The following is a 26633-nucleotide window of genomic DNA, read 5'->3' as shown; positions in this document are numbered from 1 at the left end:
GAGTCCCAGTCCACCAAGTAGTCCCTGTTCAGTCACAGGTCATGATTCTTTAGTAGAATCATCTCTGAGTGACTCCCCAGTAAGTAGTATCATTATTATTAGTAGTATTATTATTATTAGTCTCATTATCCGCAAACCTAATTTGAATGGGAACATTTTTACACAAACCATTACCAGAAAACATCAACACTGGTCTAAGCGTTTGGGCTTCAGGTCCAGGCTCAGGGAGGAGCACATGCCGTGGCACATCCAGGGTGAAGGAGTCCTCTGATCAAAAGAGCGCTGTGTGTACGACGCCACCAAGCCATCCCCCAAAGTGCGACCCTGAAGAATGTATGTGGCGTCCCAACCGCTGTTCCCCCGCCTATCAAAGGCTAACGTGGTGTTTCTGTTAGTTAGAGAGGAGTTAAAAAAAAAAAAAAACAACTCAATAGATGCATGACGTTAGTTTAAGACATTTCCGTTTTGATTTGAACAATAAAGTAGACAAACGGGGACCATTTATTCTGCTAATGCACGGGTTTTACTTTTATTGTTACCTCATTCACTAAACAGTTCAAGATGGTGCAATATTACCATACACAGAATTAGGATATCTGCATGACACGTCTACGCTATACAGCGAATGGATTATAATTATTACAAATACAGGAAACATATTTACATTTTAATTCAACCCATACAACACATATATTTACAAAATAAGTATGAAAATGAAATCTGACAAAAAAAATGTACAGTGTTAATATCTTGGTTTGTTTTTTTTTCTGTTTTTTTTTTTGGTGGACAAACCCACAGGGAATGCAATCAACAGAGATTAATTGTCAAAGGGGAAAATGCAAAATATCATGGCTAGTTCTTTGTTAAAAGGCATCACGGGAAGGTGTTGAGGTGAAGACAGACAGCAGGACAAAGAATAGTTTGCTGTTATGTTGGATGAATAAGCCCTAGCTACTTTGTATTATACTCCCTGATATTAGAAAAAAATCAACACAAACAAAACAACTCAAAGAGCAACCACACTCGCTTTGTCATGATCCAGATAGCACAGATAGTGTGGAATGAGTAAATATGCAAAAAAATAAAAATCCCAAACAAATTTGATTTCAAAGTAAGTTCCTAATAAAAAGTAAGCATTAATGTAACCTTGCATCCCTCGTACAGGGTGCACCGGATTCCATTTTAGTTCTTTTTTTTTTTTTTTCTCCTCGTACAATGGAAAAACACACAGCAACATCCTGATAGTACATTCAACTCTCTCGAGGTCAGACTGAAAGAGGCTGCCACGCCACCATTTGGTTCATTCTGAGTAGAACAACTAGATCGCACAGACTTCATTTGATCAGTTATTTATACCTTTTTATTAATATGTGCAAAGAGCTGCAAACTAATATTTACATTGCAAACAATAAATACCACCATCCAAAAATAACACACCTCCACAGATTAGTAGCCAAAATGAAAACGTTTGCTCTGACAAGTATTCCTATCAGAATATTGATATTACCTCTCACATCTAAGTGTTTGAAACAGTGAGGTCTGTGAGAGGTTAACTTCCATCGGTGCATAGAAATCGGCTCTGTAACAATGTGTATTTGTTTCCTTGACGGAATGTTTCGTAAGCACCCGGACAAGTTTCTCAGAAATGAGCGGTCGAGCGGGAAGGCGTGGTCCTCCAACCGACAGGTTGCTTGACCCGAGGGGCAGCGCCTTCCCCCGCACCTCCATTCTCACTCCGGCAAAACCCGGTTTGTCTGGAGAACCAGGAATGTGACTCATCCGCCTCGTCTCTGTCGCCCTCAGCTCTGAGCTCTCCCATTTCAAGGCGCAGCAGGCAAACTACTGGTTGGTTGGCCAGAGTATATCCATGCCCCTTTGTACCGTTCGTGCTAAATTTCATAAAGAGACCGGGCACGAGTAACATTCCATTGTAGTAGGACTCACCCTGAATCAGCCTTAAATGTGCAGAGCAAATATTTTCATGAACAATACTAGGAAGGAAAATAAAAGGAAAAAAAGCCTTGAGCATATGTTATCCCTTTGATAGAAATTTCTGGTAAGAAAGACAGAAATACCCACATACCGCTACTCACTGTGCCCTTCTTAAGATATGTGCTCTCATATCATATCATATCATATCATATCATATATCATATCTGAAATGGTGCTGAGGAGTGATCCGGGACTGGATACACCCATTTTGCACTCGTCTCGCGACAATTACGTGTTTATGTGCAAATGAAGATTAAAACATTGATATAGCTGGATAAAACTTCAGAAATAAATGCCCTGTTACTCTTCATCTCAAACTCTAGCGTGGAGGGTCCCCATAATACAACATGATCAACAATGTTAATAAAAAATAAAAACTCGAGTTAGAGGGTCTAGATTCCAGAATGCCAAAAGAGAAACGGCGGATGAAACCCCAGCGTGCACGCGCCCACCCAAGTGTGTACTTCTATCATTTCGCTTTAATCACTGCCGGACACTTTGCCGTGACAATAAGTGACCTTTGACCCCGGCCATGTGTGACAGTTTGATGGGGCGGAAGCCTTCACCTGCTGCACTACCGGGGTCACGGCAGGAACGTCCCTCCTTCACTCCCGCCGCCGTCGCGTTTCAACGTGTTCTGTCTGGATTGCGCGTTTGTGATAATTAAAAAAAAAAAGACGACGACAACAACGACGACCGACGCTGATGCAAACGTTGAGCTTCTCTGGGCTACGCACCTTGAAATGTTGGGTGTAAGAAAAGTGCTAAAAGCTATAGGAAAAGGAATGTCTTCAATGAGGGGCAACTAGCACACTAATCCAAGGTCATATGTACAAATGATGTTCCGTCCTCCCACCTCCGCCCACGGAGCCCAACCGTCTCCGCCACTCCGTCGCTCCCCGTTTGGTTCCTTCCGTTCCCGGAGGCGACGGGACCGGAGGCTCACCCGCTTTCACGGAACAACCGAGTCCCGCTTTGCTTTTAGGTGTCGGAGACCTTCCCTCCAGTGAAGCGCGTCTCGCCGAATAATAACACGTGGGCATGATTGCTTTGCACCGCTTCACGGCAGCAGTGTGGTTGGACGGGTGTATGTACCGGGTCACAGCGGCTGAACACGAGCCACCGCCTCAAAAATCCAGCGCCGCCGCCGCCGCGAGCTGAGCGAGGGTCTGTAGCAGGGTTTTTTTTTTGTTGTTTTTTTTTCTCTCTTTTGCTTATCGGTTCTAAAGACTGGGGCGGGGCAGATTCTACTTCAGGAAGTGACGTCTTAAGATGAGTATGAAAACCCTAATGGATCACTAGCAGCAATAATTCTTGAGCCAGCTTTGCCTCGTATAGGAAAAGCGTAAACCAATCGTCGTTTGGAGTTACAAGGTATTACTTCCCTTCGTAGTTTCCCCCTCGACTGTATTTGTCGGGGTCATATATATATATATATTTTATTTTTTTTCTTGTTGTGAATTAGCAAACCTGGTCTTCTCCTGAGGACTGCTGCAGTTGACATGCGGGCATGAAATATGAATCAAAAAAATAAAACTCTTCTTGATAGACAAATAACACTGATAGAGACCATTTTTTTTTTTTTTCCCTTTTTTTTTTTTTACAGACAGTTGTTAATTAACTGAAAAGCAAAGTGGCCAGAAGAACCTTTTTCTGGAATAACCGTGCACACACAAGTTGACTATTACAACATGCTACTAGTAAGAGGTTTAGGGGAGTGACAAGAAAGTCAACAAAAAAAAAAAAAGGAAAGAAGAGAGAAATTAAAAAAAATAAAAAATAAAAAAGACCAAAACCTCCTCATAAAAACACAAAAAAGGCAAAGAGTGGGGAGCGTTTGAGGGTCAGCGCGGGGGGGGTGGGGGGGGGAACGAGAGGCAGATTGCTCCAGGAACTGAAACGTTAAGTCGCTTGAGAGAGGAGACTTAAGCCACAGGTCTACGAACGAGAGAAAACCGTCAAGAATCACAATGGTTAATAAGTGTTAACACTCGGTACGTTCAAAGGGCGAGTTCAGAGCGGGACGCGCCGTCGTCGGCTTCAGTTCTTCACCGGGCCACCGCGCCTCCTCGCCAGCTTGGATCTGTGGGTACGAGGCGCAGACGCATGAGGACGGGCACGTGTTTTGTGGTCGGCCCCCCCTCATAAACCTTTGCTATTTATTCAGTCAGATAACAACAGGAGCCGGCGATGCTCAAAATGGCGTTCGGGTTCCACAGGTCGGACGACATTTCTGTTCCAATGCTCGGTTCCCAGTCTTACAATCATCACTTTCCCGGTTTCAAACGCAGAATTGGCGCCGTTTTAATATGAACGCTCACGCCGCTAATTATTTTGATGTTGTGGGCGTTTTTATGTTTGAGTGTCTATGTTTAAAAAAAACCAAACAAACGCTACTGACTACGTCTTTTTTTAAGACCTCTTATCTATCCTATAATTAAATTATGAATTCTTCTTCTTCTTCTTCTTCTTATTACTGCTGTTGTTATTATGTTCATACCTTATCGTTCCTGCGAGCAGCGGGTTGAAGGCGTACAGCCAGTCGTTCATGTCCTTGTCGTTGTTGGCCTGCAGCAGGATTCCTCGGTGCTTTGTGCACACGGCAAATGTGTTGGGAGTCTGTGGAAGGAACAGACGATACGTTCATCGCTGCCACCGTCCCGTCCTCACACCTCCACACGGGAGGGACACGTTTCGACGGATTCGCGGTTCTACGTGGATTCAGCGCCGACGGCGACCGACCTTAAGCATGGCCTGCTGGTCCTCGCTGTATTCCACCTGCGACGTGGACAGGTTGAGGACCCCCCGCTCCACCGGGTCCTTGTCGTTGTTGTAGATGAAGACGTACGGCCGGCGCACCACCACAAAGTGCTTCACCCACGAGTTGGAGCGCGGCTCCATGAAGCTCAGGAAACCCTTCTTGGACACCACCGACCTGACCGGCGACGCAGGGAAGGGAAGGGAATGAGAACCCGGATGGAAACCTTGTTTGGAGCTTGAGGTTAGGGTGGGGTGGGACGGTGCATCTACATGACAAAAGAGGGTGAAGGCGGCAAAAGACACTGGCCGCACTCACCCTGGCCTCATCTCCTCGATGTCCGGGACCAGGTTGAGGAACTCGTGCTTGCCGGCGCGCGCCAGGTAGGAGGTCTCTAGCGTGGGAACCATGGGGAAGTTCTCATAGTCGGAGCAGGAGGGGCTGGAGGCGCGGGAGCTGTTTTCTGGAGTCCTGGTGAGAAAAGAGCAAAGGGTGAGCAACCGCAGCCCCCGAGCGCCCGGCGTTAACCGAGGTTCGGGCGTCGCCAGGCACACGTCGGGACCGACGCCTGTCGGATGGAAGTCTTACTTCTGGTCCACGGAGCCGCAGCGGGAGTCGGACAGGGACGGGCAGGTGGAGGAGGGCGTGAGCGTGGCGCTGCTGAAGCTGGACACGGAAGGATCGCGTCCCATCGGCGAGATGTCGGACAGCTGTCGGAAAAAGGAAGAAAAGAAAGGCGGCGAGTCCGACGCGGCACGAAGAGAGGCGGGGATTTGGTTTGGGTTTTCTTCCTAGGATATTTTCGGTCTCACCTTGCAGTCGCTGATGCTGTTGCACAACTGGTTGTACTCGTTGTTAAAAGTGTGGGTGAGGAGGCGTAAGCACTGTGGGAGGACAGAGCAGAGCCCGGTCAGTTTTCAAAGCAAGCGAGGGGAGGACGTGCTGGTGATGGAGAACGTGTATATATTTTGTATATTTTACGGTCCCAAAATTGTAAAAATAATCTTGTAGCAATCAGGCAGGGAGGTCCAGGCGTGTTTTCGTGAACATATTTTAGAAAGGACATGAAGAGGCTTCATGAGCAGGGGACTAAAACGTGTTGGCGTAACTCACAGTTTCTCCCAAAACACAACCACGCCCATCGTTGGCTCACCTTAGTGGCCAGCTCCTTCTCGCGGTCCACCAGGCTCTCGATGTCGGCCGAGTCGTAGCCGCTGCTCTCGCTGGGCGTGATGGCGCTCTCGAAGGTGGTGCTGGAGATCTGCGAGGAGATGGAGGTGGAGGTGGAGAGGGTGCCGGTGCTCATGCTGGGGGACACGCACTCGCTCGGGGACTTGGTGGTGGGGGCCGTCCCGGCGGGGGGCGTCTCTCCCAGCTTCTCCCTCAGCAGCAGCAGGTGGCGAGTCTTCTCCACCTGGGAGAGCACAGGGAGGCGGAGTTAGTCCGTCACAGGGGAAGAACACCAACGAGAAAGGGCGGTTATTTTGTTGGTTGGTCAACCAGAAGTGAAGGAAAAAGACTTCAAAATACTTTTGAAAGGACCTGAACTACCACTACTAATCACCACCTTTGGGCCCTAGAAGGAGCTGACACCTTATCGGTCCATCCCTTGGAGGGGCCCGAGGGGGCCTCGGGACCTCGGTTTGGGAACCCCAGGTCTATAAGACCAACCTCATGCAGCTGCTCCATCTTCTCCAGCTCCCACTGGTGCTCCAGGATCAGACTGTCCCCACGAGGCCTCCAGCCGGCCAGGTTCTCTTCACCACGCACGTACGCCACAGACGTGTCCAGGATCTTCCTCCTCCTCCGCTGCATCCCTGCTCACAAAAAAGCTCCGTGTCGGTGCCGATTCCACAGAAGTTGACCTTTATCTCCGCGATGCCGTGGATGTTGACGTGCGCTCACCTGGGCTTCCCGTGTCCGACATCTTGCACAAGCTCAGCTCATAGATACCAGTCACCCGGTTGCTGTGGTAGAACACAGTTTGTCAGTGCATGGCGTGAGAATGCATGAAAACCTTCTGTGACCCGATGTCAAGAGGTACCGGGCGTCCCGGGCAAAATGATTTATAGTCAGACTTCAGCATTATTTCACTTCCAAGACGTTAGGACCATTAGAGAAAGTAAAATAATGACTGCTCATATCACAGCGTCACTGTTTCTCTGTGACTATAGTGTGCACAGGTATCGAATTTCGTAATAAACAATACCTAAAAGAAACCGTGGCGGACCAAGGGGCGCGGTCAAGCACCAGCTTTATTATCTCTTGGACAAAAAGGCTCGCTGGCCACAAGTATAAATAATAATAATAATAATAATAATAATAATAATAATAATGATGATTATGGTTTGGGGCGCAGGAGGAATGGCTGACGAGCCCGTGCGCCGATCCAGCTTCATCGAGAAACACTAAGAAACCTCCCCGCCTCGCCTCCAGGCAGCTTGGCGGCCGCGGGGAAGGGAACCGCGCCGGCGTCTGCAGCCGGTGCTTGACCGCGCCCCAGTTGATCCGCCACAGTTTTCCAACACTTTCACCGAATCTCATCAAATGGGACTGTGAGGATTCCTGACAGGATTTTAACAGATGAAATCAAAACGGTGGTCAATACAGCTGATCAATCCTTCCTTCTTTCTCTTCTTCTACCCAGTTTCATTTTGTTTGTCTCTTATCCACTGGGTCTCTCCATCGCTCTGTCCCTGCTCTCTCTGCACTGGAATCACTGGTTTATACATACCATGTTGTGAGTAGCCAGTAGAGACCGGGTGACCGCGTTGTTTGGAAATTGTAAGTCACGTAAGTAACGTTACCAGTCAGGGGTTTTGGAGTATCCGCTCCCGAAGAGGTTCCTCAGGGAACGGGGAGGGGAGATCTTCGCGTCTCGGGAGTAGAAGACCATGCAGATGTCTTTGGTGATGATGGCGGGCTGGATGCAGTGGTCGAGCTGCGGAGCAGACAGAGCTCACAACGTCAGCCGCGGCGGCGGCGCACGGCGGAGCGCCGGAGCTCGGCGGAGCGCCGGAGCTCGGCGAGAGTCTGACCTTGATGAGAGACCTTGACAGCGGCGGCGGAGTCACCCACCTCCAGATACGCCGACAGGGTCATGTAGATCTTCTCCCCGTAGGGCGTGACTCGGTTGAGCAGCAGGGAGTTGTGCAGGGAGCTGTCCCACACGGCCTCGAAGCGGTAGAAGGTCCTGAGGAGACCAGGGAGAAACAGCTCCAGCTCCAAACTACGAGGTCGTTTGAACGGCTTTAATGATGATGCTTTCTTTCTCCCCCCCCCCCCGCCTCAAACCCAGGCCAACTCAGACAAATTGCAATTCTGGAGAGCAAATTAAATATGGTGCGTCCACTCTGGCTTGGAATTAACTGTCTTTTCATTTGCAGAACTGCAAACATAGAAATCTTTGTATAACATAACATTGAAAAGGTGTGAAATCGACTTTATGTCTCCAAATAAAACGATGTTTATGCCCATGTATGGATATGTTCTTTCTGTTGTCTGTATATGTTCGCCGCTGTGTTGCCAGGGCACCATTGTGTAAAGAGAGCTGGCTCTCAGCTGGTTTTCCCTGATGAAATAAAGGTTTCAATCAATACATCAAAGCTGAAAAACGAACGGCACGACTCAAATATGATATAATATATTGATATTGTGTATATATGATCATATATTGATATAACGTATATATGATATATATTATTGATATGATAGCTATCAGTTAACATTTTGATAAGGCCTGGGTTCAAAAAGCAAACACTGTGCCTATCCTTTAACAAGTCACTATCAAAGGCTGTGACGTGAGTATGAAAGTACAAAGCAGCTACAATTTAACAGACTAGTTGAGCTACAAAACACAGATGTTAATTGAGATAACGTGACCGTGGACCGCAAACAGGGATCAACCGAGGGGGTTTTCCTTCACACTCTCGTGCCCAGGGATGAGGGAGTGTGAAGGAACACACGGAGGTGTGACCACAACAACTAACTACAGTGGGAGCGGGTGTGACACCAGTTATCGGTGTTTGGAAATGCGTTGCGTGTTTACTGTGCTTGCAATAGCGTGTAGCAGGGAGAAGTGAGAGAACATGCAATACGCGTTCTGTGCGAAGGTGAATTATATTTTCGGTGGAGAAATCAAAAATCCTCAACTTAACCATTCTTTGGCCACACGTTCAAGTTTCACCAAATCACCAAATTTGCCAAAACTACAATCACATACATTTTAAGTTCTGCATAGGAAACTACAAATAGGATGGAATGAATGACAGTTTTTTGCAAAAATTGTCAATGATGTCGTTTGCAGACAGTTCCTGTGCTTGGCAGCAGAGGGCGCTGGAACCAGTGGAGAGACCGACTGGCTCAACCTCCTCTGATGCCTCACTGGCCTGAACGCTCCTCCCTGGTATACTCGGTAAATTGAGGTTGAAATGAGATGAAAGTGCTTCAGTGAATCACACTGTGGTTTGAACAATGTTTGTGATCATCAAAAATAACAAGAGACACCAACAAAGACGGGAAGCGCTTTGCATTCAAGGTTGCCGCAGATAACTGATCTGTAAAGAGATGATTTATCATTTGATTCCACTAGGAAGTAGGGACAACCTTCATGCAAATGCTGCCGAATTCAGCTTGGCAAAGGGACATATGCAGTAGAAATGTGTCTATTAGTCTATTGGACTAAGGAGAGACATAAAAGGGGGCTTTATGATCTCTGTGTTGTTGGTACCTAGCGATATCCTTATCAATAGAAAGCCTGAGCACATTCAACAGTCCAGCGGCGGCGGGAGGAAGACAATGCACAGAAACAAAGAGAAAAGCACAAACAGTCAATTGGACACGATGGTGCAACTCAAAAGGCAGAAACTGGCAGCACCGAAAAATAGAAATGCTCATGCAATGAACACACCCACGCAAACAACCAACCAACCAGCCATCCAACCGCACTCCTACACACACTCGCACACACACACACACACACACACACACTCGCACACACACACACGCATAAAAGCCATTACCACATTGTGTTTCCAAACAATGAGTTCTTCCTGGTTAAGAAACAAATGTATGTGGCAGTGAGTTGATTGCATTTTCAAGATTTTCGTTTGATTGAGTAATAAATAAATAGATAAATAAATAAATATAAAGAAATAAACAAACAAACAATTAAATAAATAAATGGATACATAAATAAATATACATATATATAAAGAAATATATATATATATATAATACAGGCAAAGCATTGACTATAAGCAGAGTATATGCAATGAACTGCTAACACACACTAATACAAATGGCCACATTTACACCATGAACTGTTGCATGCTGTGAATATGCACGTTTCCTAAAGAAAACTGCTTTGGGTGTCTAGATATCCCTCATCTATAAGGAGCGTACAACATTTTACTGGGATGTTTGTCCTACCTGTTGGAGTTGTGAGACGATTTGATGTTCTTAGCAGAGATGATGTTCAGGGAGAGGACGGCGTCGGTGGCGCTGTCGTCTACCTCCGCCTTGTTCCTGATGCGACCTGGAGGGCCACACCGCGGGAAAAAAAATCTCTTATTCCAACAACGGTTACTATTACTGTTATTTAGCTGTTAAATAACTACGCCTAATTGCCTAACTGGAAGATTTGAATCTCACAGGGTTCCCCGCCCACCAGCGCCTTCATGTCTATGATGAACAGTAACAAGTTCCTTGTGAAATGATTAGAAGATGCTCGTGAGTAGATTTGGCTGCAGGACTACGATCCAAAAAGCAGGAAATCTCTCAGAAGGAAACTCAGCGAGCCTATGTGCACTCTACAGAATAGATACAACCACAACCACATAGACAGATATTGTATCATACCTTCATAATCCTTAACGATTTCTATGCGTGAATCAGAAATACGTTGCGTGGCAACTTTGGTGCTTTGTCTCTGTCTTTTGTCTCTACGTTGCGGTGAGGGAGGACTAGCACCTCCCCCCCCCCCCCCCCCCCGCCCCACCCCACCCCCTCCCTGAGGGCGGAGCGCTCACCCACGACCAGCTCCCGAACGTCCTTCCAGTGCAGCTCGCTTCCCTTCTCGTGGATCAGAGTCACCGTCATTCTCCGCTGGATCCCCTGCAGTGACACAGCGTTAGAATCGCACGCCAGCTGACTTGAGGCGCTCGAGGCGCACGTGAGGGTCGGGTCATGAAGGCTCTTGGATGGGGCTCCGGTACCTGGTGCAGGAGGTATGTGCCGTGGCAGGGCAGCCCCCCGCTGTGGTCCACCACCGCTGGGATGTACCTGCCGAGGAAAGGGGAAGGGGGCGGGGTCATTATGAGTCAGAACACATGTCCCACAGATGCAGGGAGAGGCGCTTTCCCCAAAGACACAGTGTGACACTCACTCCCCAGTGGGCTCCAACTCGCTGATCTCGAACCAGACCAGCAGGTCGTACTTGCTGACACACTGGCCCAGGTTGGACTTGGTGATGGTGTTCAGCTTAGTCGCCGGAACTGACGCGCGCGCGCCCACGCCCACGCCCACACACCCACACACACACACACACACACACACACACACACAAAAGACTTATTTATAATGTCAATCCATTTTCATGTGAGGGCAGACAGGTGGAATAACATTTTTGGATTGGAATGTTTGGAAAAAGAAGAAAAAGAGACATATTGTAAAGTAGGTACTTTGAGTCCATTTGATTTGTAAATTGCGATGGAAAATGTGATGGATGTGGAAACCCTGCAGACGACAATACGATGTCGACAGTTCTAAAACTGGAGCAATTTACCTATACTTTTTTTTAATCGCCGATATGCAAAATATCTATGAATTCTAAATTCCATTACCACTGATATGCAGCACTCAGGACACAGGTGTACAAGGGAAATCACTACCACACAGCCTATTCAAAACTAACACTTAAACATGGTGAGGAGCTAAACGACAGATTACAGCGGCGCAGAGAGCTCCCCGACGCCTCACACATCGGGATTATGTGCCCGTTTAAAGAGCCTAATCTTCACAGCACACAGCCACACAAATTATTCCTTCACATGTGCCTTCAGCGGCGTGAGGTACAGCTCAGAGGAGGAGGCGCTATTCTGAAGGAAAACTAATTGGAAGGCAGACACTGCACGGCTTAAGCTTTGGCTTTGTGCTATGATCGCCACGTCAGTGATATTGCACGACATGAGGAAATAATCGACCTGTGTGACGTAAAGGATGGGCTCCCCATTTTTTGGCTTAAATGTTGGACTGCATTGAAGCACAGTGAGAAGCTGCGGCAGACTGGTAAGGTTCTCAAGTGAGGCTGTGCTACCAACAGTTATGAATGTGGGAACTGATATATAAGGCCAGGGTTGAAAAATAGCAAACCCATCCTTTAAGACCCATCACATGTGGGAGACGTACTTCCAGGCATCAGCTAAGACAAAATATCATTAGGTGTCAGGTAGGGCTGGGTATTGTTTAAGAGATGACGATACCTGTACCAATACCAGTAAAGTGCCACTTTAAGTACCTTAAAGTGATACAGATACCAATAGAGTACTAATTAAATACCGTTTTTTCCCCTACTATACCCATCATGTGAATGGAAGCATTCAGTTGCGTAAAATGCCACCACTCCTCCTCATCCAAATGAGTTTTACACAAATATATTTTGGAAAAGTTCAAATTAATGAGATATTTATGAAATAACTGTACAAAACTGTACAATGAAGTATTTGGGCAGTGTTCTTTAAACAAATAGCCAGTACAGGAGGAATGATCACAGCGAGGAAAAACCTCTTTCACTGTTCAGATGGACGCCTGACCGTTGTTTTAAGACAGACTTTGAAAATTTGTGAACCTTTCCTTTAACAGGCTGTTGTAGCTGCTGCTGCCGTAGTGAGCAAAACCATACAAATAGTCATTTATGTCTAGATCTGGGTCCAAAGAGGATTGAATGCAGGTATCGTTTGACTGAAGAAGTTTCAACACTACTTGGTATTGGGTTATTTCGGTTAATACCTTCAAGGTACTGAGTAGCAATACCCAGCCCTAGTGTCGGGGAGGGGGCGGACAGTGTCCTTAATAGACTTATTTCACGATGCAGCAACGAGTAGCCACTAGGGAACTAAATTGCTCTGCATCTCGCAGCTACACAGCGGCGCTAGGACGAGGAGCTTCAAGACCAGCTCTTAAAAGCTGCTATTGCGGGGCCCGCGGTACCAACCGTGGTGCCGGGGCACCGTGAGCACGGGGCCGTATGGCACGGGGAGGAAGGGGAAGTGGGAGAGCTGGTCCTCCCCGTCCTCCAGGCTGGCCACGGCGGTGGAGGCCAGGGCGTTAGCGTGCTCCGACAGGGTGTCCAGCACCTGGCCGCTCATGTAACCGCTCATCAGGTAGCGGACCAACTCTATCTTACGGGCGTGGTCTGGGGCCATAATGTGCCAAATGAGCGAAGGATGGGAGTGGGCGGTGCGGTCATGTGGACGGGCGATGAAAAGGAGAGATGGACAGAGGGAGGATGAGGGTGCGACGTAAAGGAAATCCAAATGAAGCGAAAAACGAGAGAGAAAAACGTGTGAGGATATGCGGAAAATGACTGAACCGAACTCAAGCGTTGGGAACAGAGAAAATGTGCAACAAAGTGAGAGAAAATCAAAGACGGTCCTGTTTGCTTAGAGGTCCAACGACCCCGAAATCCTCACCTGGCTTGGACAGAGGCATGGGAATAGGATAGTACTTTCTCGATGGCGTGGGAGGACTGCAACCAGAAATGATAAATAAATTTAATAGCTGTTTTATTACAACGTGCCACCTAAATAAATATGGGATAAATATCAAATATGGGAACTTTCTAATCAAAACAATTGTATTGATTACATATTTATTTCAGCATTTTTCAGTGCTATGGAGAGTTTTGTTGAGTCTTATTGACACCAACCTGACAAGGTCCTGGCCGTGCAGATGCAGCGGATGCTGCTGGTAGTGACCAAACACCTCAAACACGATGGGCTTGGTCTTGATGTACTCCATGAAGGACTCCGTGACCTCCACAGAAATCTGCTCCGCAGGGAAAAGGTAAAAGTACGGGAGGGTTAAAGGAGACAAGAATGAGGCGCTCCCACTGTATTGCAGTATTGTACTGTGTCAGTCTGTCGGTCTGGCTCTCACATTCTGCACATGGTAGAAGCCCAGCGGCGCTCCTTTGCCTGCGTTCTTCAGGGGCTCGGTGGAGAAAGCTTCATCGTGACGATGAAGGAAACTGAGAATACAAACAAAATAATACAGATAAATCACAGTAACATCTGTGATTCGACAGTTTTGTTTTTTTTAATTGCAGTCAAAGATTAAAAAAAAAAAAAAAAAAAAGTTTTTAAAGAAATTATAAATCTGTAAGTGAAATTCAAGCATGTGAAAAGTCCAAAGTTTTTCTCCTGTCGAAAACATAAATAAAACGTCTCTAAATCGATCTAAGGTGCTTGGATTGACCGTCATGATTTAGGCCGTCCGAAATACACGTCTTAAAGGCCGGTGAACGCACTTGAATTGGCAGAAGATGTCAGCGTATTCCGGTGGGATTCCGCTGGCTTGGAGCACAGTCACACGGAAGGTGAAGATGCTGCCCACCTCCAGCTGCCCCGCCAGATCTTTACCGTGACTCAGCTTGGTCTCCACGTTTTCCAGCTTCTGGTCTGTAGAGAATCACACAAGAAGGTCAGGGCCAGTGGTGGGAGATCCAGACTCTACTTTTGAAAAGTGCAAATACCAAAAAATAATATTAAATAGGTGGTTTCATAGTAATTTACGAGGATATTGACCTAACGAATCATCGATGAGGAATCCTAAATCAGCAAGTTGATAGATCCAGTCCCATATAAATATATATTTTAACTAAAGTGTCAGCAGCACAGTAAAGGGTATAGATATTTCCTTTGAAATGTGGTGTGTAGCGGTCACTAGTGCACGAGTCGGGTGCCAGTCAGTCAAGGTGACGGAGAGGGATGCATCCTTAAAGTGTAGTCAGTGTCTAAAGTGCTTATCCTTAAGTAAGTAGAGCTACTTGAAAAATGTACTTAAGCACAGTAGCAAAGTACTTGTACTTCATTGCTTTCCACCACTGTTCAGGACAGTGACTTGTTCTGGAAGGTCCTGGAAATGACCCGTGGATGAACTCCACTGGGCTGGGCAATAAAAGGACGCACACGAATGAGTGAACGGAACAATGACAACGTGGCTTTTCAGGCCAGTGATTTGTTGGGCTTTTTCTGCTTCAGCCTCTTTTCAAAAAGCCTTTGTATAAATTCCTCCATGCTCCAGCTGCAGATCACTGCGTCCAACAGGTGTGGGTTCCCTCAGGCTTATTTCCATAACTAAACCCACTCTTCCCCGTGTTTCTCTCAGTATATCAGGCCACTTCAATGTCCCCTCCGCGTTTAAAGGGCAGCACCTGCCCGGGCCTGGCGTCCCTCCGCTGATCTGGCGGCCGTACCCATCTCATTGATTCTGTTGAGCTCCTCGGAGGGCGTGATGATCTCTGAACTCTGGCCCTGACCCTCCACAATGCGCAGCTCCTCGAGTGACATGCCGGAGCGAGTCATGACCGTGGAGGAGAAGTCGTTCTGATTGGATGAGGAAAGAAAGAGAGAGCGGGAGAGACAGGAGCAGAGAGCGATAGGAGGGGAGGTCATTTAAACTCAACCTGGCACAATGTTAAGAGTGTAAGCAGAGTCCTCAGTATTATTTGTTTCGTATTGAATAAACGCATATTGCAAATTACCTTCACTATTGTATTCATTCATTCTCATTCTTCTTGCATTAAGCGATACATTTATTCTATTTCTGCAAATAAATAAGAATCAGAAGGATCCCTCAAATGAGAAGGATTCCAACCAAACCGTGGCTGTCCTTGAATTTCGCCTCATACAGCTTCAAATATCAATGCGCCAAAGAGCATTCTTTGACATAAGCAGAGTAATCCAGTAGGATGACTACCTCCAACCCAGAAGGACTTACCTTGTTGAAGTACTCGTCATCGAAGGAGATCTTGGCTGTACCTGACTGTCGGACTCCAGAGCCGTAGTCCGGGGCCTCTTCGTCCGCTGTGGAGGAGATGGAGTCATCCTCGCGCCAGAAACACTCAAGACACAGTGACCACGAAAGTTGTCAAATCTGATCGAAAGAGGCGCCGCGAGGGAAACTCACAGGGACTCTCTCTCTGTCTCTCTGTTTGACGCCGCAGCGGTGGCTGTGAAAGTGCTTTGATTTGTTTTCACGGGAATATCCTGATGAAGCTGGGTCTCCACCTACTTTGAAGTTTTTTTACATCTTGACCTAATTTTCGTCTGGCATGGCTAATATTTCATGTTTGTTAGCTTCTGTATATGTGTGTGTGCATTTATTTCATTTCATTGTTATTTTTTTGACTTGCACCGTTCTGTCATCTTCTGCTGCTGCAACACCTGAATCCCCCCCCCCCCCCCCCATCCCGGCGATTGATAAAGTCGTTTCATTTTTTATCTTTTGAGGGGAAATCCATAAAATGCTCTGTGTTGGCGGATTGCACTACAAGTCCCAGAACTCCACTCAAAAGGCAGGAAAGGCAGACCCCGCCACCCAAAATGGAAACAACAAACAGAGGAGCACATGCACAACACAAACACATTGCATGTCTGTTTCTCATAAAGTAGCGGCTTAAAAAAAAAAAAAGGATAAAATATGGAATAAATCAACAAAACAATCTTACGCAATGTTCAGACGGATGTCAAATTCCACACAAATACCAATCATGGCACTTTTCTCGAAAGAGAATAGCTTTGAGAACTCACCGGCTATAGCTTGGACCCCCACACGCAGGAAGCCACGCACCTCGCCCTTCTCCGTCACTATGGCAACGCGGTGGACCAGGGGCACCGGGTACAGCAGGTTGCTCAGATACACAAAGGCTCTGCCAGAGGAGAAGAATGAGCCTTCAATCTGCTTCGCTGCCACATCAAAAATATAATAATCATCTCTTCCCCCTCCCATCATTACATTCAGTCTATAACATTTAACTCTGAGGGATCGTAAATTAGCATTAGATGCTTGCACAGCTAGACACCACAATGAAAGCAAAACACAGAAACCCGCTTTTGGACCAGTGTCGGAAAAGTTGCTCGAAAAAGGTGAATGAGAAACCAATCACCTCATAAATGTTTGCACCAAATCATGAAAAAAAAAACAAAAAAAAAACTACGGATGTTTAGTGTTCCACAAAACAACTACTGTAACGGCAAAATTAGTGACATTGAAAAATGTTGTTTAGTTAGACGGCAACGAGCGTTCTATTTAATAAACAAACAAACAAAAAAAAACAAAAAACAAAGAGGAAAAAAAAAGGAAAAATGAATAATACACACGAAAATAACACAGATACAAACACCATAATGAAACACAGGCATGTGCAGGACACAACAGCGGGGGGTGGAGGGTTTTACTGTTGGGCTTTAGTCACACAGCGACTGGATTTTGTGCGAGCTGATTTGCTGCATCCCCGCCGCCCTGCTCCCGGCTCCCTCCGTTCACCCCGCCCCCACCCACCCGCAATTCTGCAGGGCAAACTCAAGGCCAAGATGGAGGAGAGATAGCGCTCGGTGAAATCTCTGAAGTCACGCTGACGCAGGTAGCGAGGTACGGATGGGCCTGCGTTGTCCTGCTGCTCCTTCTGGGGGATGTTTACACCGCTCAGCTGAATATAAGACACGGCCTGATTTTTAACGTCACACTAAACTGAGTATTAATAAATCACCCCTTTAAGGTGCGGTATTCCTCACAAATACGGTGAATCAGGATCTCACGATTCCATTCAATATCGTTTCATGGAACAAATTCTGTTTTTTAATACATTTGTGATTGTGGTGCAATTTCATTTAAGGTTGCGTAACTTCCAAACAAAGTATCGGCATTACAATGATCAAATCGAGCCGTAAATTGAAACATAATATAAATTGGAGCATCGACTATTTTAAAATCCAGCCCTACAAATAAGCACATTTATGAAACTGCTTAATAACATTGTTAATGATATCTACATACGTACAAGTACAGGGTTAAAAACGACAATGACACAAACAAGACAGATCAAATGAATGGACCATATTAGGAGCTCAAATGAAAATCAAATAATGACAAATAAAAGTAAAAATTACAAACAAACCCAATGACAGACTGCTAATAACAGAGACAGGGCAGTGAGATGGGAGTTAACGTGGTGGTGCCACCTGATGAAGCATCACACTCGGAGGGGGCGCAGAGAAAGGGAGCCTGCTTTTCCCTTTCCTGGGGGAACTGACTCCAAATTAAATGCTATTTGCTAAAAAGCGTGGTGGTGGTGGAGGAATTAGAAGTATGACTAATCACGTTAGATCCAAACATGTTCCAATTTATCCTGTTCAAAACAGAACAGTGACGAATAGAGGATCTGATTCTAAAATTAATCTCGCTAGAGGGGTTGTTTTGATTCCCTCTAAAATAAAATTAATCCATAATGTCAACTCAAGCATTCATTGCATTTGGTGCCCGTTGAAATTTGTCGAAGGCATGTTCTGCCGCAATGCACCGATTCCAGTCGGCACCATACGTTTTTTTGCAGATGACTGATTTTAGAATAAAAAGTTAAAAATTTGTTGTTGAAAAAGTGATGGCACACCCACTCACCATAAAATAAACACATTCCGCCAATTTGCAACCGAGTGACGACCACGTGACTACCAAGTCTAATGACTTGGTACTCGCCGTAAGCTTGGCTCTCCATTACCGACACCAGGTAGTGGTGTTTGTGAGAATTGCCATGTTTGTGGAGAATTTTAATGCCGGTTACTTTGGTGTCGCTTATGTGTGACGTGCGCCATTCTCTACTCGGGAGACAAATTGTGCGGGAAAGCAGGGTGAGACATTTTCTGGAGGCGGGACTTTAAAGTCTCATCAAACGCCTTCAAAGTCAAGTACAAAACTTGAGCCCGAGCCCAGAGTGTGGCGCCATCGCAGAAACCGCGTTTGACAAACCAACCTTCCCACCAGGATGAACCAGGGGGAGCGGTCGTAGAAAGGGTCCTGGCCGTCGCTGAAGATGTCCGAGCCCTCCTCCGTCCCGGCGTCGGAGCTGGCGTCGTCCACAAACGCCTCGTCGTCAATCAAGTCGGACATCTCGCTCTGGCGCTCGTCCGCCATTTCGGTGATCTCCGAGTCGGTGGTGGAGAAGGTGGGCGAGGGCGTGCGGTCCGCCAGCCGCTCGTTGACGCAGCCGTGGAAGATGGGGGAGCTGAAGTGCCAGGGGTAAGATGGACGTCGGGAGGGGGGGTTGTTTGGGAGCCATGGTGAAAAAAGATCGAATGGATGGAACAAGGAACAGTTGCAGAAATCAGTGCTGCTCAGGTGGATTATTTAACATTAGACACTTTTTTCAGTGTGACAGTTTCCTCTATACGGGATATCTGCAGGTATGAGGGTTTTAACACAATCAAAGGCCTCTAAGACTCCCTCAGAATACCCTGCTATACAGTATCCGTTGTTAACCCAGGCAGCCGTGGTATCTAGTACAGTGATGCCGTAACACGCTAACCTTCCGGTTCCTGTGGATGGAATGGAAATCAAAGCAAATAAACCAAAAACAAAAATAAACAAGGAAAATGTGGCGCGTTAGCCAGAGTAACACAAACATTCGAATATGATACAGCAAATCATCTGATGCATGAATGAAAATGTCATTGGTGCATGTTTGCGAGAGAAAAAAAACAACCATTAAAAGCCAAGCAAGTGTGAATTAACAAAATAAATTGGCAGAAAATCCAGAGGTACCAAAAAAATGAAATGAAATACAAAAAAAATGAAACAAACAAATGAAATACGAAAAAAAAAAAAAAAAAACATGAGTAGTACATGAGTAGTAGTTACAAAAACCGCAAAATCATTTAAACATTGGGGTTCAATGGCAGGAAATGAAGAAAACATGTTTCAAAATGTTTGAAAATGCAAAATGGAACTGAAGGAGGATTGGGTGAACTGGCCAACCCAACGCATGAAATAAATTCCCTCGACATCCGATGGAGATGAAGTCGTAGAGTAAAAACGCAATAAAAAACAAAATGGCATACTTAAAGGAACCTCAAAAAAACAACTCTGGAGCTACCGAGAAATAACAGCCACACAAGCTACACAGCTGTTGTCAGACACCACATTTTTTTGACGTCTTTTTCTTTCCTCTTTCGGTTACGCTACATACCTCCCCACAAGCTTGAACCAATGGAAGCGGTCGTAGAAGGGGTCGTTTCCAGTCAGAGCGCCTTCGCCGTCCTCCTGGTTCGAGGACGCCATCTCACCGGCGCGGTCGTACATTTCTCGCATTTGCTCCAACCTCTGCCTGAAAATGACAGCACCATGCACTTTAAACTCACTTTAAGCCATTAGTAGCCAACTAGATATTACAAGGCTTACTACAGAGCCGTCAGAGAGCATGGTTTTCGGTATCTTTTTTTTTCTCGATAATATTGCAAAAAGTTGATAATGAACAACCATAAGTTGTTAGTAAAACATGGTTTCGAGTAAAGGCCCTCTTTAATACATCATTGTAACAATTATTATAGCTCTACACAAATAAACTGCCCTTCCTGGATCGTGGCCTTGTGGTGGCTCGCAAGTTTCGGTGATCCCCGGTAGGGTCGAACTGGTCCGGGGTGAGAATCCGGACAAACATGATCCCAACACCCCTATGACATGGTGAACACGAAGACCAACTTCACCCTGCCCGGAACAGGGCCACCAGGCGGCCCGCGACAGAATGGCTCCTGTTGAAAACCTCTATTGTGGAAGCAGCTGTTGGGAGCTGCGGTCAAGAGCTGGTCGATGCCTCTCATGGCGGCAACCAAAGAACTTGCTGGTGGACACCAGCGGTTGAGGGGGCCATCACAAAGAAGAAGGAGGCCCTTCAGGTTCGGTTAGCTCGAGGGACTCCTCACTCTGCCGAGAGCCATCGGCGGGCGAAAAAGGCCGCAGCGTCAGTAGTTGTGGAGGAAAAATCCAGGGTGTGGGAGGAGTTTGGAGAGGCTAGGGAGAAGGACTTATCGGCAGCCTAAATAAAGGCTCTGGAAAAACATTCGACGACGAAGGAGGGGAAAGAGGCACATTGCCCAGGCTGTCCTCAGCAAGGGTGGGGAAACTCTGACCTCGACTGGGAATATCGTCGAGAGGTGGAAGGAACACTTTGAGGAACTGCTGAACCCGATGCGAATGTCCTATGAAGAGGCAGGGCTGGAAGAGTCTGGGTCCAGGAGTGGATAAGATCCATAAAGGAATGCTGAAAGCCCTGGATGTTGTGGAGGTGTCTTGGTTGACATGACACTGCAATGTCGGGTGTACATCGGTAACAGTGCCTTTGAACTATGAGCTATCGATAGTGACCGAAAGAATGAGATTGCGGACACAAGTGGCTGAAATGGGGTTTCTCTATAGGGGAAGCGGGGCTCACTCTCCGTGAGGAGCTCAGTGATCCAGCTCCTCCACATGGAGAGGAGTCAGTTGAGGTGGTTCAGGCATCTAGTAAGGATGCCCCCTTGACGTCTCGGAGGTGTACCGGGCACGTCCCACTGGGAGGAGACCCCGGGGTAGACCCAGGACGTGCTGGAGGGATTATATCTCTTGACTGGCCTGGGAACACCTCGGGATCCCCCAGGAAATGCTAGAGGAAGTTGCCGGGGAAGGGGACATGTTGCTCTGTTGCCACAGCGACCCTGGCCAGGATAAGCGGGTTAGAAAATGGATGGATGGACAAATATACCGGACTTGAAACTTGGGCCTCACTTCAGTTTCTCCAGAGACCAGTAGTGCGTAGCTCCGTTCTTCAGGTCCTGGACCTCCACGGCCACCACGGTGCGGGGGAAGGGCCTGGCGTCGCGCTCCTTCTCCGGCTCCGGGGGCAGCAGCTCGGGAGGCAGCGGCGAGTAAAGCGTGTCTGTCAGCAGGACAAATTGGAACTGCACCTGGAGGGGCAGCGACACGAGGGAGGGAGTCACATCTTTCTTTGCTTTTCATCCAGAGAAAAAGGTGTTAAAGTGCCATTATAATGCAATGGCCCCGAGATGCTCTTTTCCACATGTTTTACAATTAACAATATCAAAGTGAATGTTTTGAAAAAATATTCCTGTGAGCATCCACATGTATATTGACCTGGAGTTCAGCAAATAACTTAACATGCCAGATAAAAAAAGAATTGTATTTCGCGCTGCACGCATTGCCCTCTGCATATGACCAGCACACTGCATAATTTATTTAAATTCTGTTCCGTTTCTGTTTTATTTCGATTTCTGTTCTGATTATGTTCCGTAGCCCACTGTTCTGTGAGCGACACGTTGGATAGAGATGGGACCGATCCGATCCACTGCCAATCGGGTACCCACAATGATGTCATTCACTCATCGTATATCGGACTGACATCACAGATCCCATGTGCCGATCCAAATTCCATTCCATAGCTTGCACTGGACCATGAACCTGCCCTTTTATTTTGCTAATTTAATGGTCTGCCTCGTCGAGAATTCGTGTAATGCGTGAATAGGAACTGGCAGTTGGAGTTGGGCAAACCGTCACGGATTGAAGCAGCCATTCAGCTGTGTTGGTCCTCAAAATAAGACGTCATGATTCCGATGTATATAATATGCGCCGCCATCGTGCTGCTGGGAGTTGTAGTTCTATTCACGCAGCGCCACACTGAAACCAATCACCGGATGAGGATTAAAAACTACACAGAGGCGTCCTTCCACTTGTGTCCGGTTTAAAACCAAAATAATCCTACGTCAACGTCGCCGCCATACTGGAACGGGCGAGACTGGCCTGTAAACAAATACAAGTAAACAGGGCTGTGTCTGGATTCTGGATTTCGTCTGGATAAAAAGCACTATAATGTTTACATTTCTCAACCGATTTCAATCAGCCGTTCTTATGTTCAAAGGTTTACGATCTACCTGGAGTAGAAAAAAAGGTTTTTTTTACGACTCCATGACTGTTCCAATATGGCGGCGACGTTGACGTACAATCCAAAGATCCAGATCCAGTTCTTGATATATAAAATAAATATATATATATATATATATATATATAAAATAAATAAATATATATATATATATATATATATATATATATATATATATATATAAAATAAATAAATATATATATATATATATATATATATATATATATATATATATATAAAATAAATAAATAAATATATATATATATATATATATATATATATATATATATATATATATAAAATAAATAAATATATATATATATATATATATATATATATATATATATATATATATATATATATATAAAAAATAAATAAATATATATATATATATATATATATATATATATATATATTTATTTTATTTTTTTCTTCAAATATTCACTTTGAAAACCTACACCTGTTTGTATGTGAAGGTAAAATGGGAATTATGTGGAGCCTACTTCAGATACAGTTCAAATAAATTGCTTTGGAATACATTTCAATTTAATGGATTTTTGTATATTCTTTTGCTCTTTTAATAAGAAGTGCTGTGTCGTTTACTACAGCCTTTTGTTACCTTACACATACCAACAACAACAAGGAAAAAAGACCTCTGGTATTGGAATCAGTATCGGTATCCACACATATGTATCGGGACTGAAAAACAGTGGATCAGTGCGCCTCTAACTTTGGACAGGCCCGATTTAGAGTTAGAGGCGACACGGCATGTTCCTCAGTAGGCTCTTAATCCTGAGGGACACACCAAGGTTGAAAGGTCATACAAATGTATGCGCCCCGCAATTTCACGGCTCCAGCACCTAACGCCCTCCACACAAAGACATCAATTTCAAAGAACAACACAGGTTACAAATAAAGGACGCACAGAGAAACTCAGCAAAAATAAAATCCAGAGAAAAGCCGAATGTGACACGGCACCCATCTCCAGTATCTATCACCTTACATCTGCTGGTCGACACAGCTGTAATAAGAAAATAACTCACAGCGGATCAAGGAGAACGAAAATGAGAAGGGTCCAGCTGCTGGGGTCGCTAGCCTCTGATTTATAACAGGATCTATGTCATTCTGTTGATAAATCTTTACCAAACCTGCCTGGTTTCAGAAAACGGAATCCAAAACAACCAACAAACCCTTTGGCGCAGAACGTCTCGTTATTTGCAACACAATCATCAATCTGGCCTAGAGAGGAGCCTCGGTAAACATTGAGGCGTCCTTCGTGGCATCACTGTCAGTGATGGTAAGATGGTCAGCGCATCCTAATGTCATCATGATTTACATTACATTACATTACATTTCGTCATTTAGCAGACGCTTTTATCCAAAGCGACTTACAATTGTTCAAACACCGACGGACGCAGCCATCAGGAGCAATGAGGGGTTAAGTGTCTTGCTCAAGGACACTACAGCATGCTAGCAGGAGGAGCCTGGGATCGAACCAGCAACCATTAGATCACTAGACCACCAGCTCTACCTCCTGAGCTACCGTCCCCACAGTAAAGGACCCAACGCTACAAGCAAAAACGACTGGGACCTGGAAACCATATATACCAGCATATAGCAGATTAATGAGATCCATTGGATTCCGCCCCCCCCAAAAATGAATGTCTTTTAAATGTATTTATTAGACTTATTTATTTAGATGCTTATGGGTATTTATTTATTTGCCTATTTTTTTTTTGCATTTCTTCATGCTTTATTATTTAATTGTTGTTTTGAAAAAAAAAATGTCTTTAGGTTTTTCCATACATAAAAATTGCATTTATTTATGCTTTAATATTTAATTCTTCACTTGAAAAAATATATATATTTTTTTTTTACATACATAAATATGCATTTAGTTTCGTTTTTGTACAGCTTTTGCACCTCACTTCATAAAATGTAATTACATTTATCAAAATATTATACATACTTTTTAGGAATATTACAGTTGAATGCTTAAATTGCAGGGTTAGCTACCTTCTTCTTTAGCTCCACACTGATGGCGTTGGCCTCCTTCAGGTACACGGCGTTCCCCCACAGCTGGTCGCGCAGGGACGTGAACTGGTGGTACCTCCACTTCCTGAAGGCCCACTGGGCCATCTTAAACTCGTGCTGAGTCCACGGTACTGCAGGGAAATGGGAAACATATGGATTCATACCATGGTCCAAACAATACGCCTATCCATTACTAAACTGCAGTTTAAATGGCCTAAGAAAATAGTACTCTGATAAAGTAAAAGTCCAACATTCAATTTTAAGTACTTCATAATAAGCGCATTCAGGTTTCAAAAGAAAATGTTCAACATCATAAGGTGATATTTCCGTCCGTTTTTGGTTCAGCTTAAAGCGTTCGGTCCAGTTTAGAATGGACTAATGGTTTCCTCTTAAGTCTAATGATAACTTCTTTTACAAGTTGCAGGTGCTACACAGAGTAAAAGCACAAAATCCTGTTATACTGAATCCCATATGTAAAGTACAAGGACTTCAAATTGTACTTATATTACTGAGTACTCCCCGGTATCCCTGGTTTTGTTCTGCAATACACTTGCGCATATCGCAGGGATTTGACTTTGGTACATCCTATTGTTTGCATAATAAAATAAAAGGCAGCGGATAACCCTATTCAATATCTAATCTATATAGACACACTTGGATGTTACTTTAGCCTCATTCAAATGAGGACTCTCATAAAATGAGTGTAGTTAAATCACTCGCAGCGTCAGTAGTATGTATTTAAATTTGACAATAATTAGGATATACTAACTGATTTATTACATGGATTAAATCACCTTCGTGCAACGTTAAGAGTAATAGTGATGATGAATTAAAACATATAAAGTGACTTGGCTTATGTTTTCATTTGAATGTTTATGAAAGATAAAGCCCAATACGGACGTCCCAGCAGTTCAGGCTCTGTATACAGAATGTATACGTCGGAGAACATTTGCAATCTCTGAAGATCCATGAAACTATATGTTGACTGTACAACCCACGTTATATTTAGCCTGTTTGATATCAGATGTGAACTTGATGAAGGGATGACTGTATAATAATGACTGTCTTCATCACAGTCTTCACGCCATCATTTGAGCCATGAGCCCAGTGTCAATAAACACACCTTCCTCGTCTTCTTCCTCCTCCTCATCCTCCTCGTCCGGCGTCTCGGCCGCCAGCGAGCGCGTCTCTACCTGTTTCTGAAGCTCCTGCAGCTTGCTCTCGTAGTCCTGGAGGGGAGAGGAGAGCGGAGACAAAGCCCAGTCAGCCGATGGGACGTCATCGCACATCGTCCGCCAACGGCGTTTATCGTTCGCTTCTATGTGACATTAGACCACGTGACAGCTTATCTTGGTCGCCAGGGAACGTATTTGAGCTTTACTGTTTAATTATAACAGCAAGTGATGAAGGCAGGTTGCTGCAAGGCCTTTAATTGAATGGTTAAAAGTGTTTTGAAGAATCTCTGTTGGTTTACCAGAGAGGATTCACTCCCCCCCCCCCCTGTTTTTTTTTTTGTTCTTTCCCCTTGGGGTTTAAGGAAAAGTGGTTTTCTTGACTTTCATGTCGCCACCTTCAAACTGTTTCTGAGGTCACCATCTCCCCTTCTCAGTGCTCAGATCATATTTTGACATTCATACACTGTACCTCCTTGATGACTATGATGTCGTTACTTGCTTGTGCACCAGGTCTGCAGATACCAGCGGTGAAATATGACTTAACTGGACATGTTACGCTTTAGCTGAAGTAATGATACATATCAAATGGTAAATTCAAAGGACGGGCACTATAAACTCCCAAACAGCTTGATAGGACTCAATAAAAACAGGGATGAATAGAGCCTTGTGACAATTCAGAATGCTGCCATCA

At 45.3% G+C, this 26633-nt stretch overlaps 1 protein-coding gene across 1 annotated transcript in view; it reads right to left on the bottom strand.

Moving 5' to 3' along the window:
* Nucleotides 1-3911: 3911 nt before the first annotated feature.
* Nucleotides 3912-26633, bottom strand: part of kif1b (kinesin family member 1B) — a 69146-nt gene continuing 46424 nt past the window's right edge. Inside the window, exons 23-49 of the mRNA XM_080014898.1 lie at nt 25891-25996; nt 24750-24898; nt 21566-21744; nt 19992-20129; nt 18780-19031; nt 16561-16679; nt 15749-15834; nt 15225-15354; nt 14277-14427; nt 13907-13997; nt 13677-13795; nt 13441-13496; nt 11136-11244; nt 10966-11032; nt 10780-10864; nt 10181-10286; nt 7829-7943; nt 7558-7691; nt 6656-6717; nt 6422-6567; nt 5904-6164; nt 5563-5634; nt 5339-5460; nt 5069-5221; nt 4735-4927; nt 4493-4611; nt 3912-4075 (exon numbers count right to left, since the gene is read on the bottom strand). Of these exons, the coding sequence (XP_079871024.1) occupies nt 4033-4075; nt 4493-4611; nt 4735-4927; nt 5069-5221; nt 5339-5460; nt 5563-5634; nt 5904-6164; nt 6422-6567; nt 6656-6717; nt 7558-7691; nt 7829-7943; nt 10181-10286; nt 10780-10864; nt 10966-11032; nt 11136-11244; nt 13441-13496; nt 13677-13795; nt 13907-13997; nt 14277-14427; nt 15225-15354; nt 15749-15834; nt 16561-16679; nt 18780-19031; nt 19992-20129; nt 21566-21744; nt 24750-24898; nt 25891-25996 (3363 nt within the window). The 3' untranslated portion in view covers nt 3912-4032. The remainder of the gene's footprint in view (nt 4076-4492; nt 4612-4734; nt 4928-5068; nt 5222-5338; nt 5461-5562; nt 5635-5903; nt 6165-6421; nt 6568-6655; nt 6718-7557; nt 7692-7828; nt 7944-10180; nt 10287-10779; nt 10865-10965; nt 11033-11135; nt 11245-13440; nt 13497-13676; nt 13796-13906; nt 13998-14276; nt 14428-15224; nt 15355-15748; nt 15835-16560; nt 16680-18779; nt 19032-19991; nt 20130-21565; nt 21745-24749; nt 24899-25890; nt 25997-26633) is intronic.

Source organism: Zeus faber (genome assembly GCF_960531495.2).
Source record: "Zeus faber genome assembly, chromosome: 15".
Lineage (NCBI taxonomy): Eukaryota > Metazoa > Chordata > Actinopteri > Zeiformes > Zeidae > Zeus > Zeus faber.
Note: the sequence above shows the minus strand (reverse complement) of the source record. Positions and strands in the feature narration are given on the sequence as shown.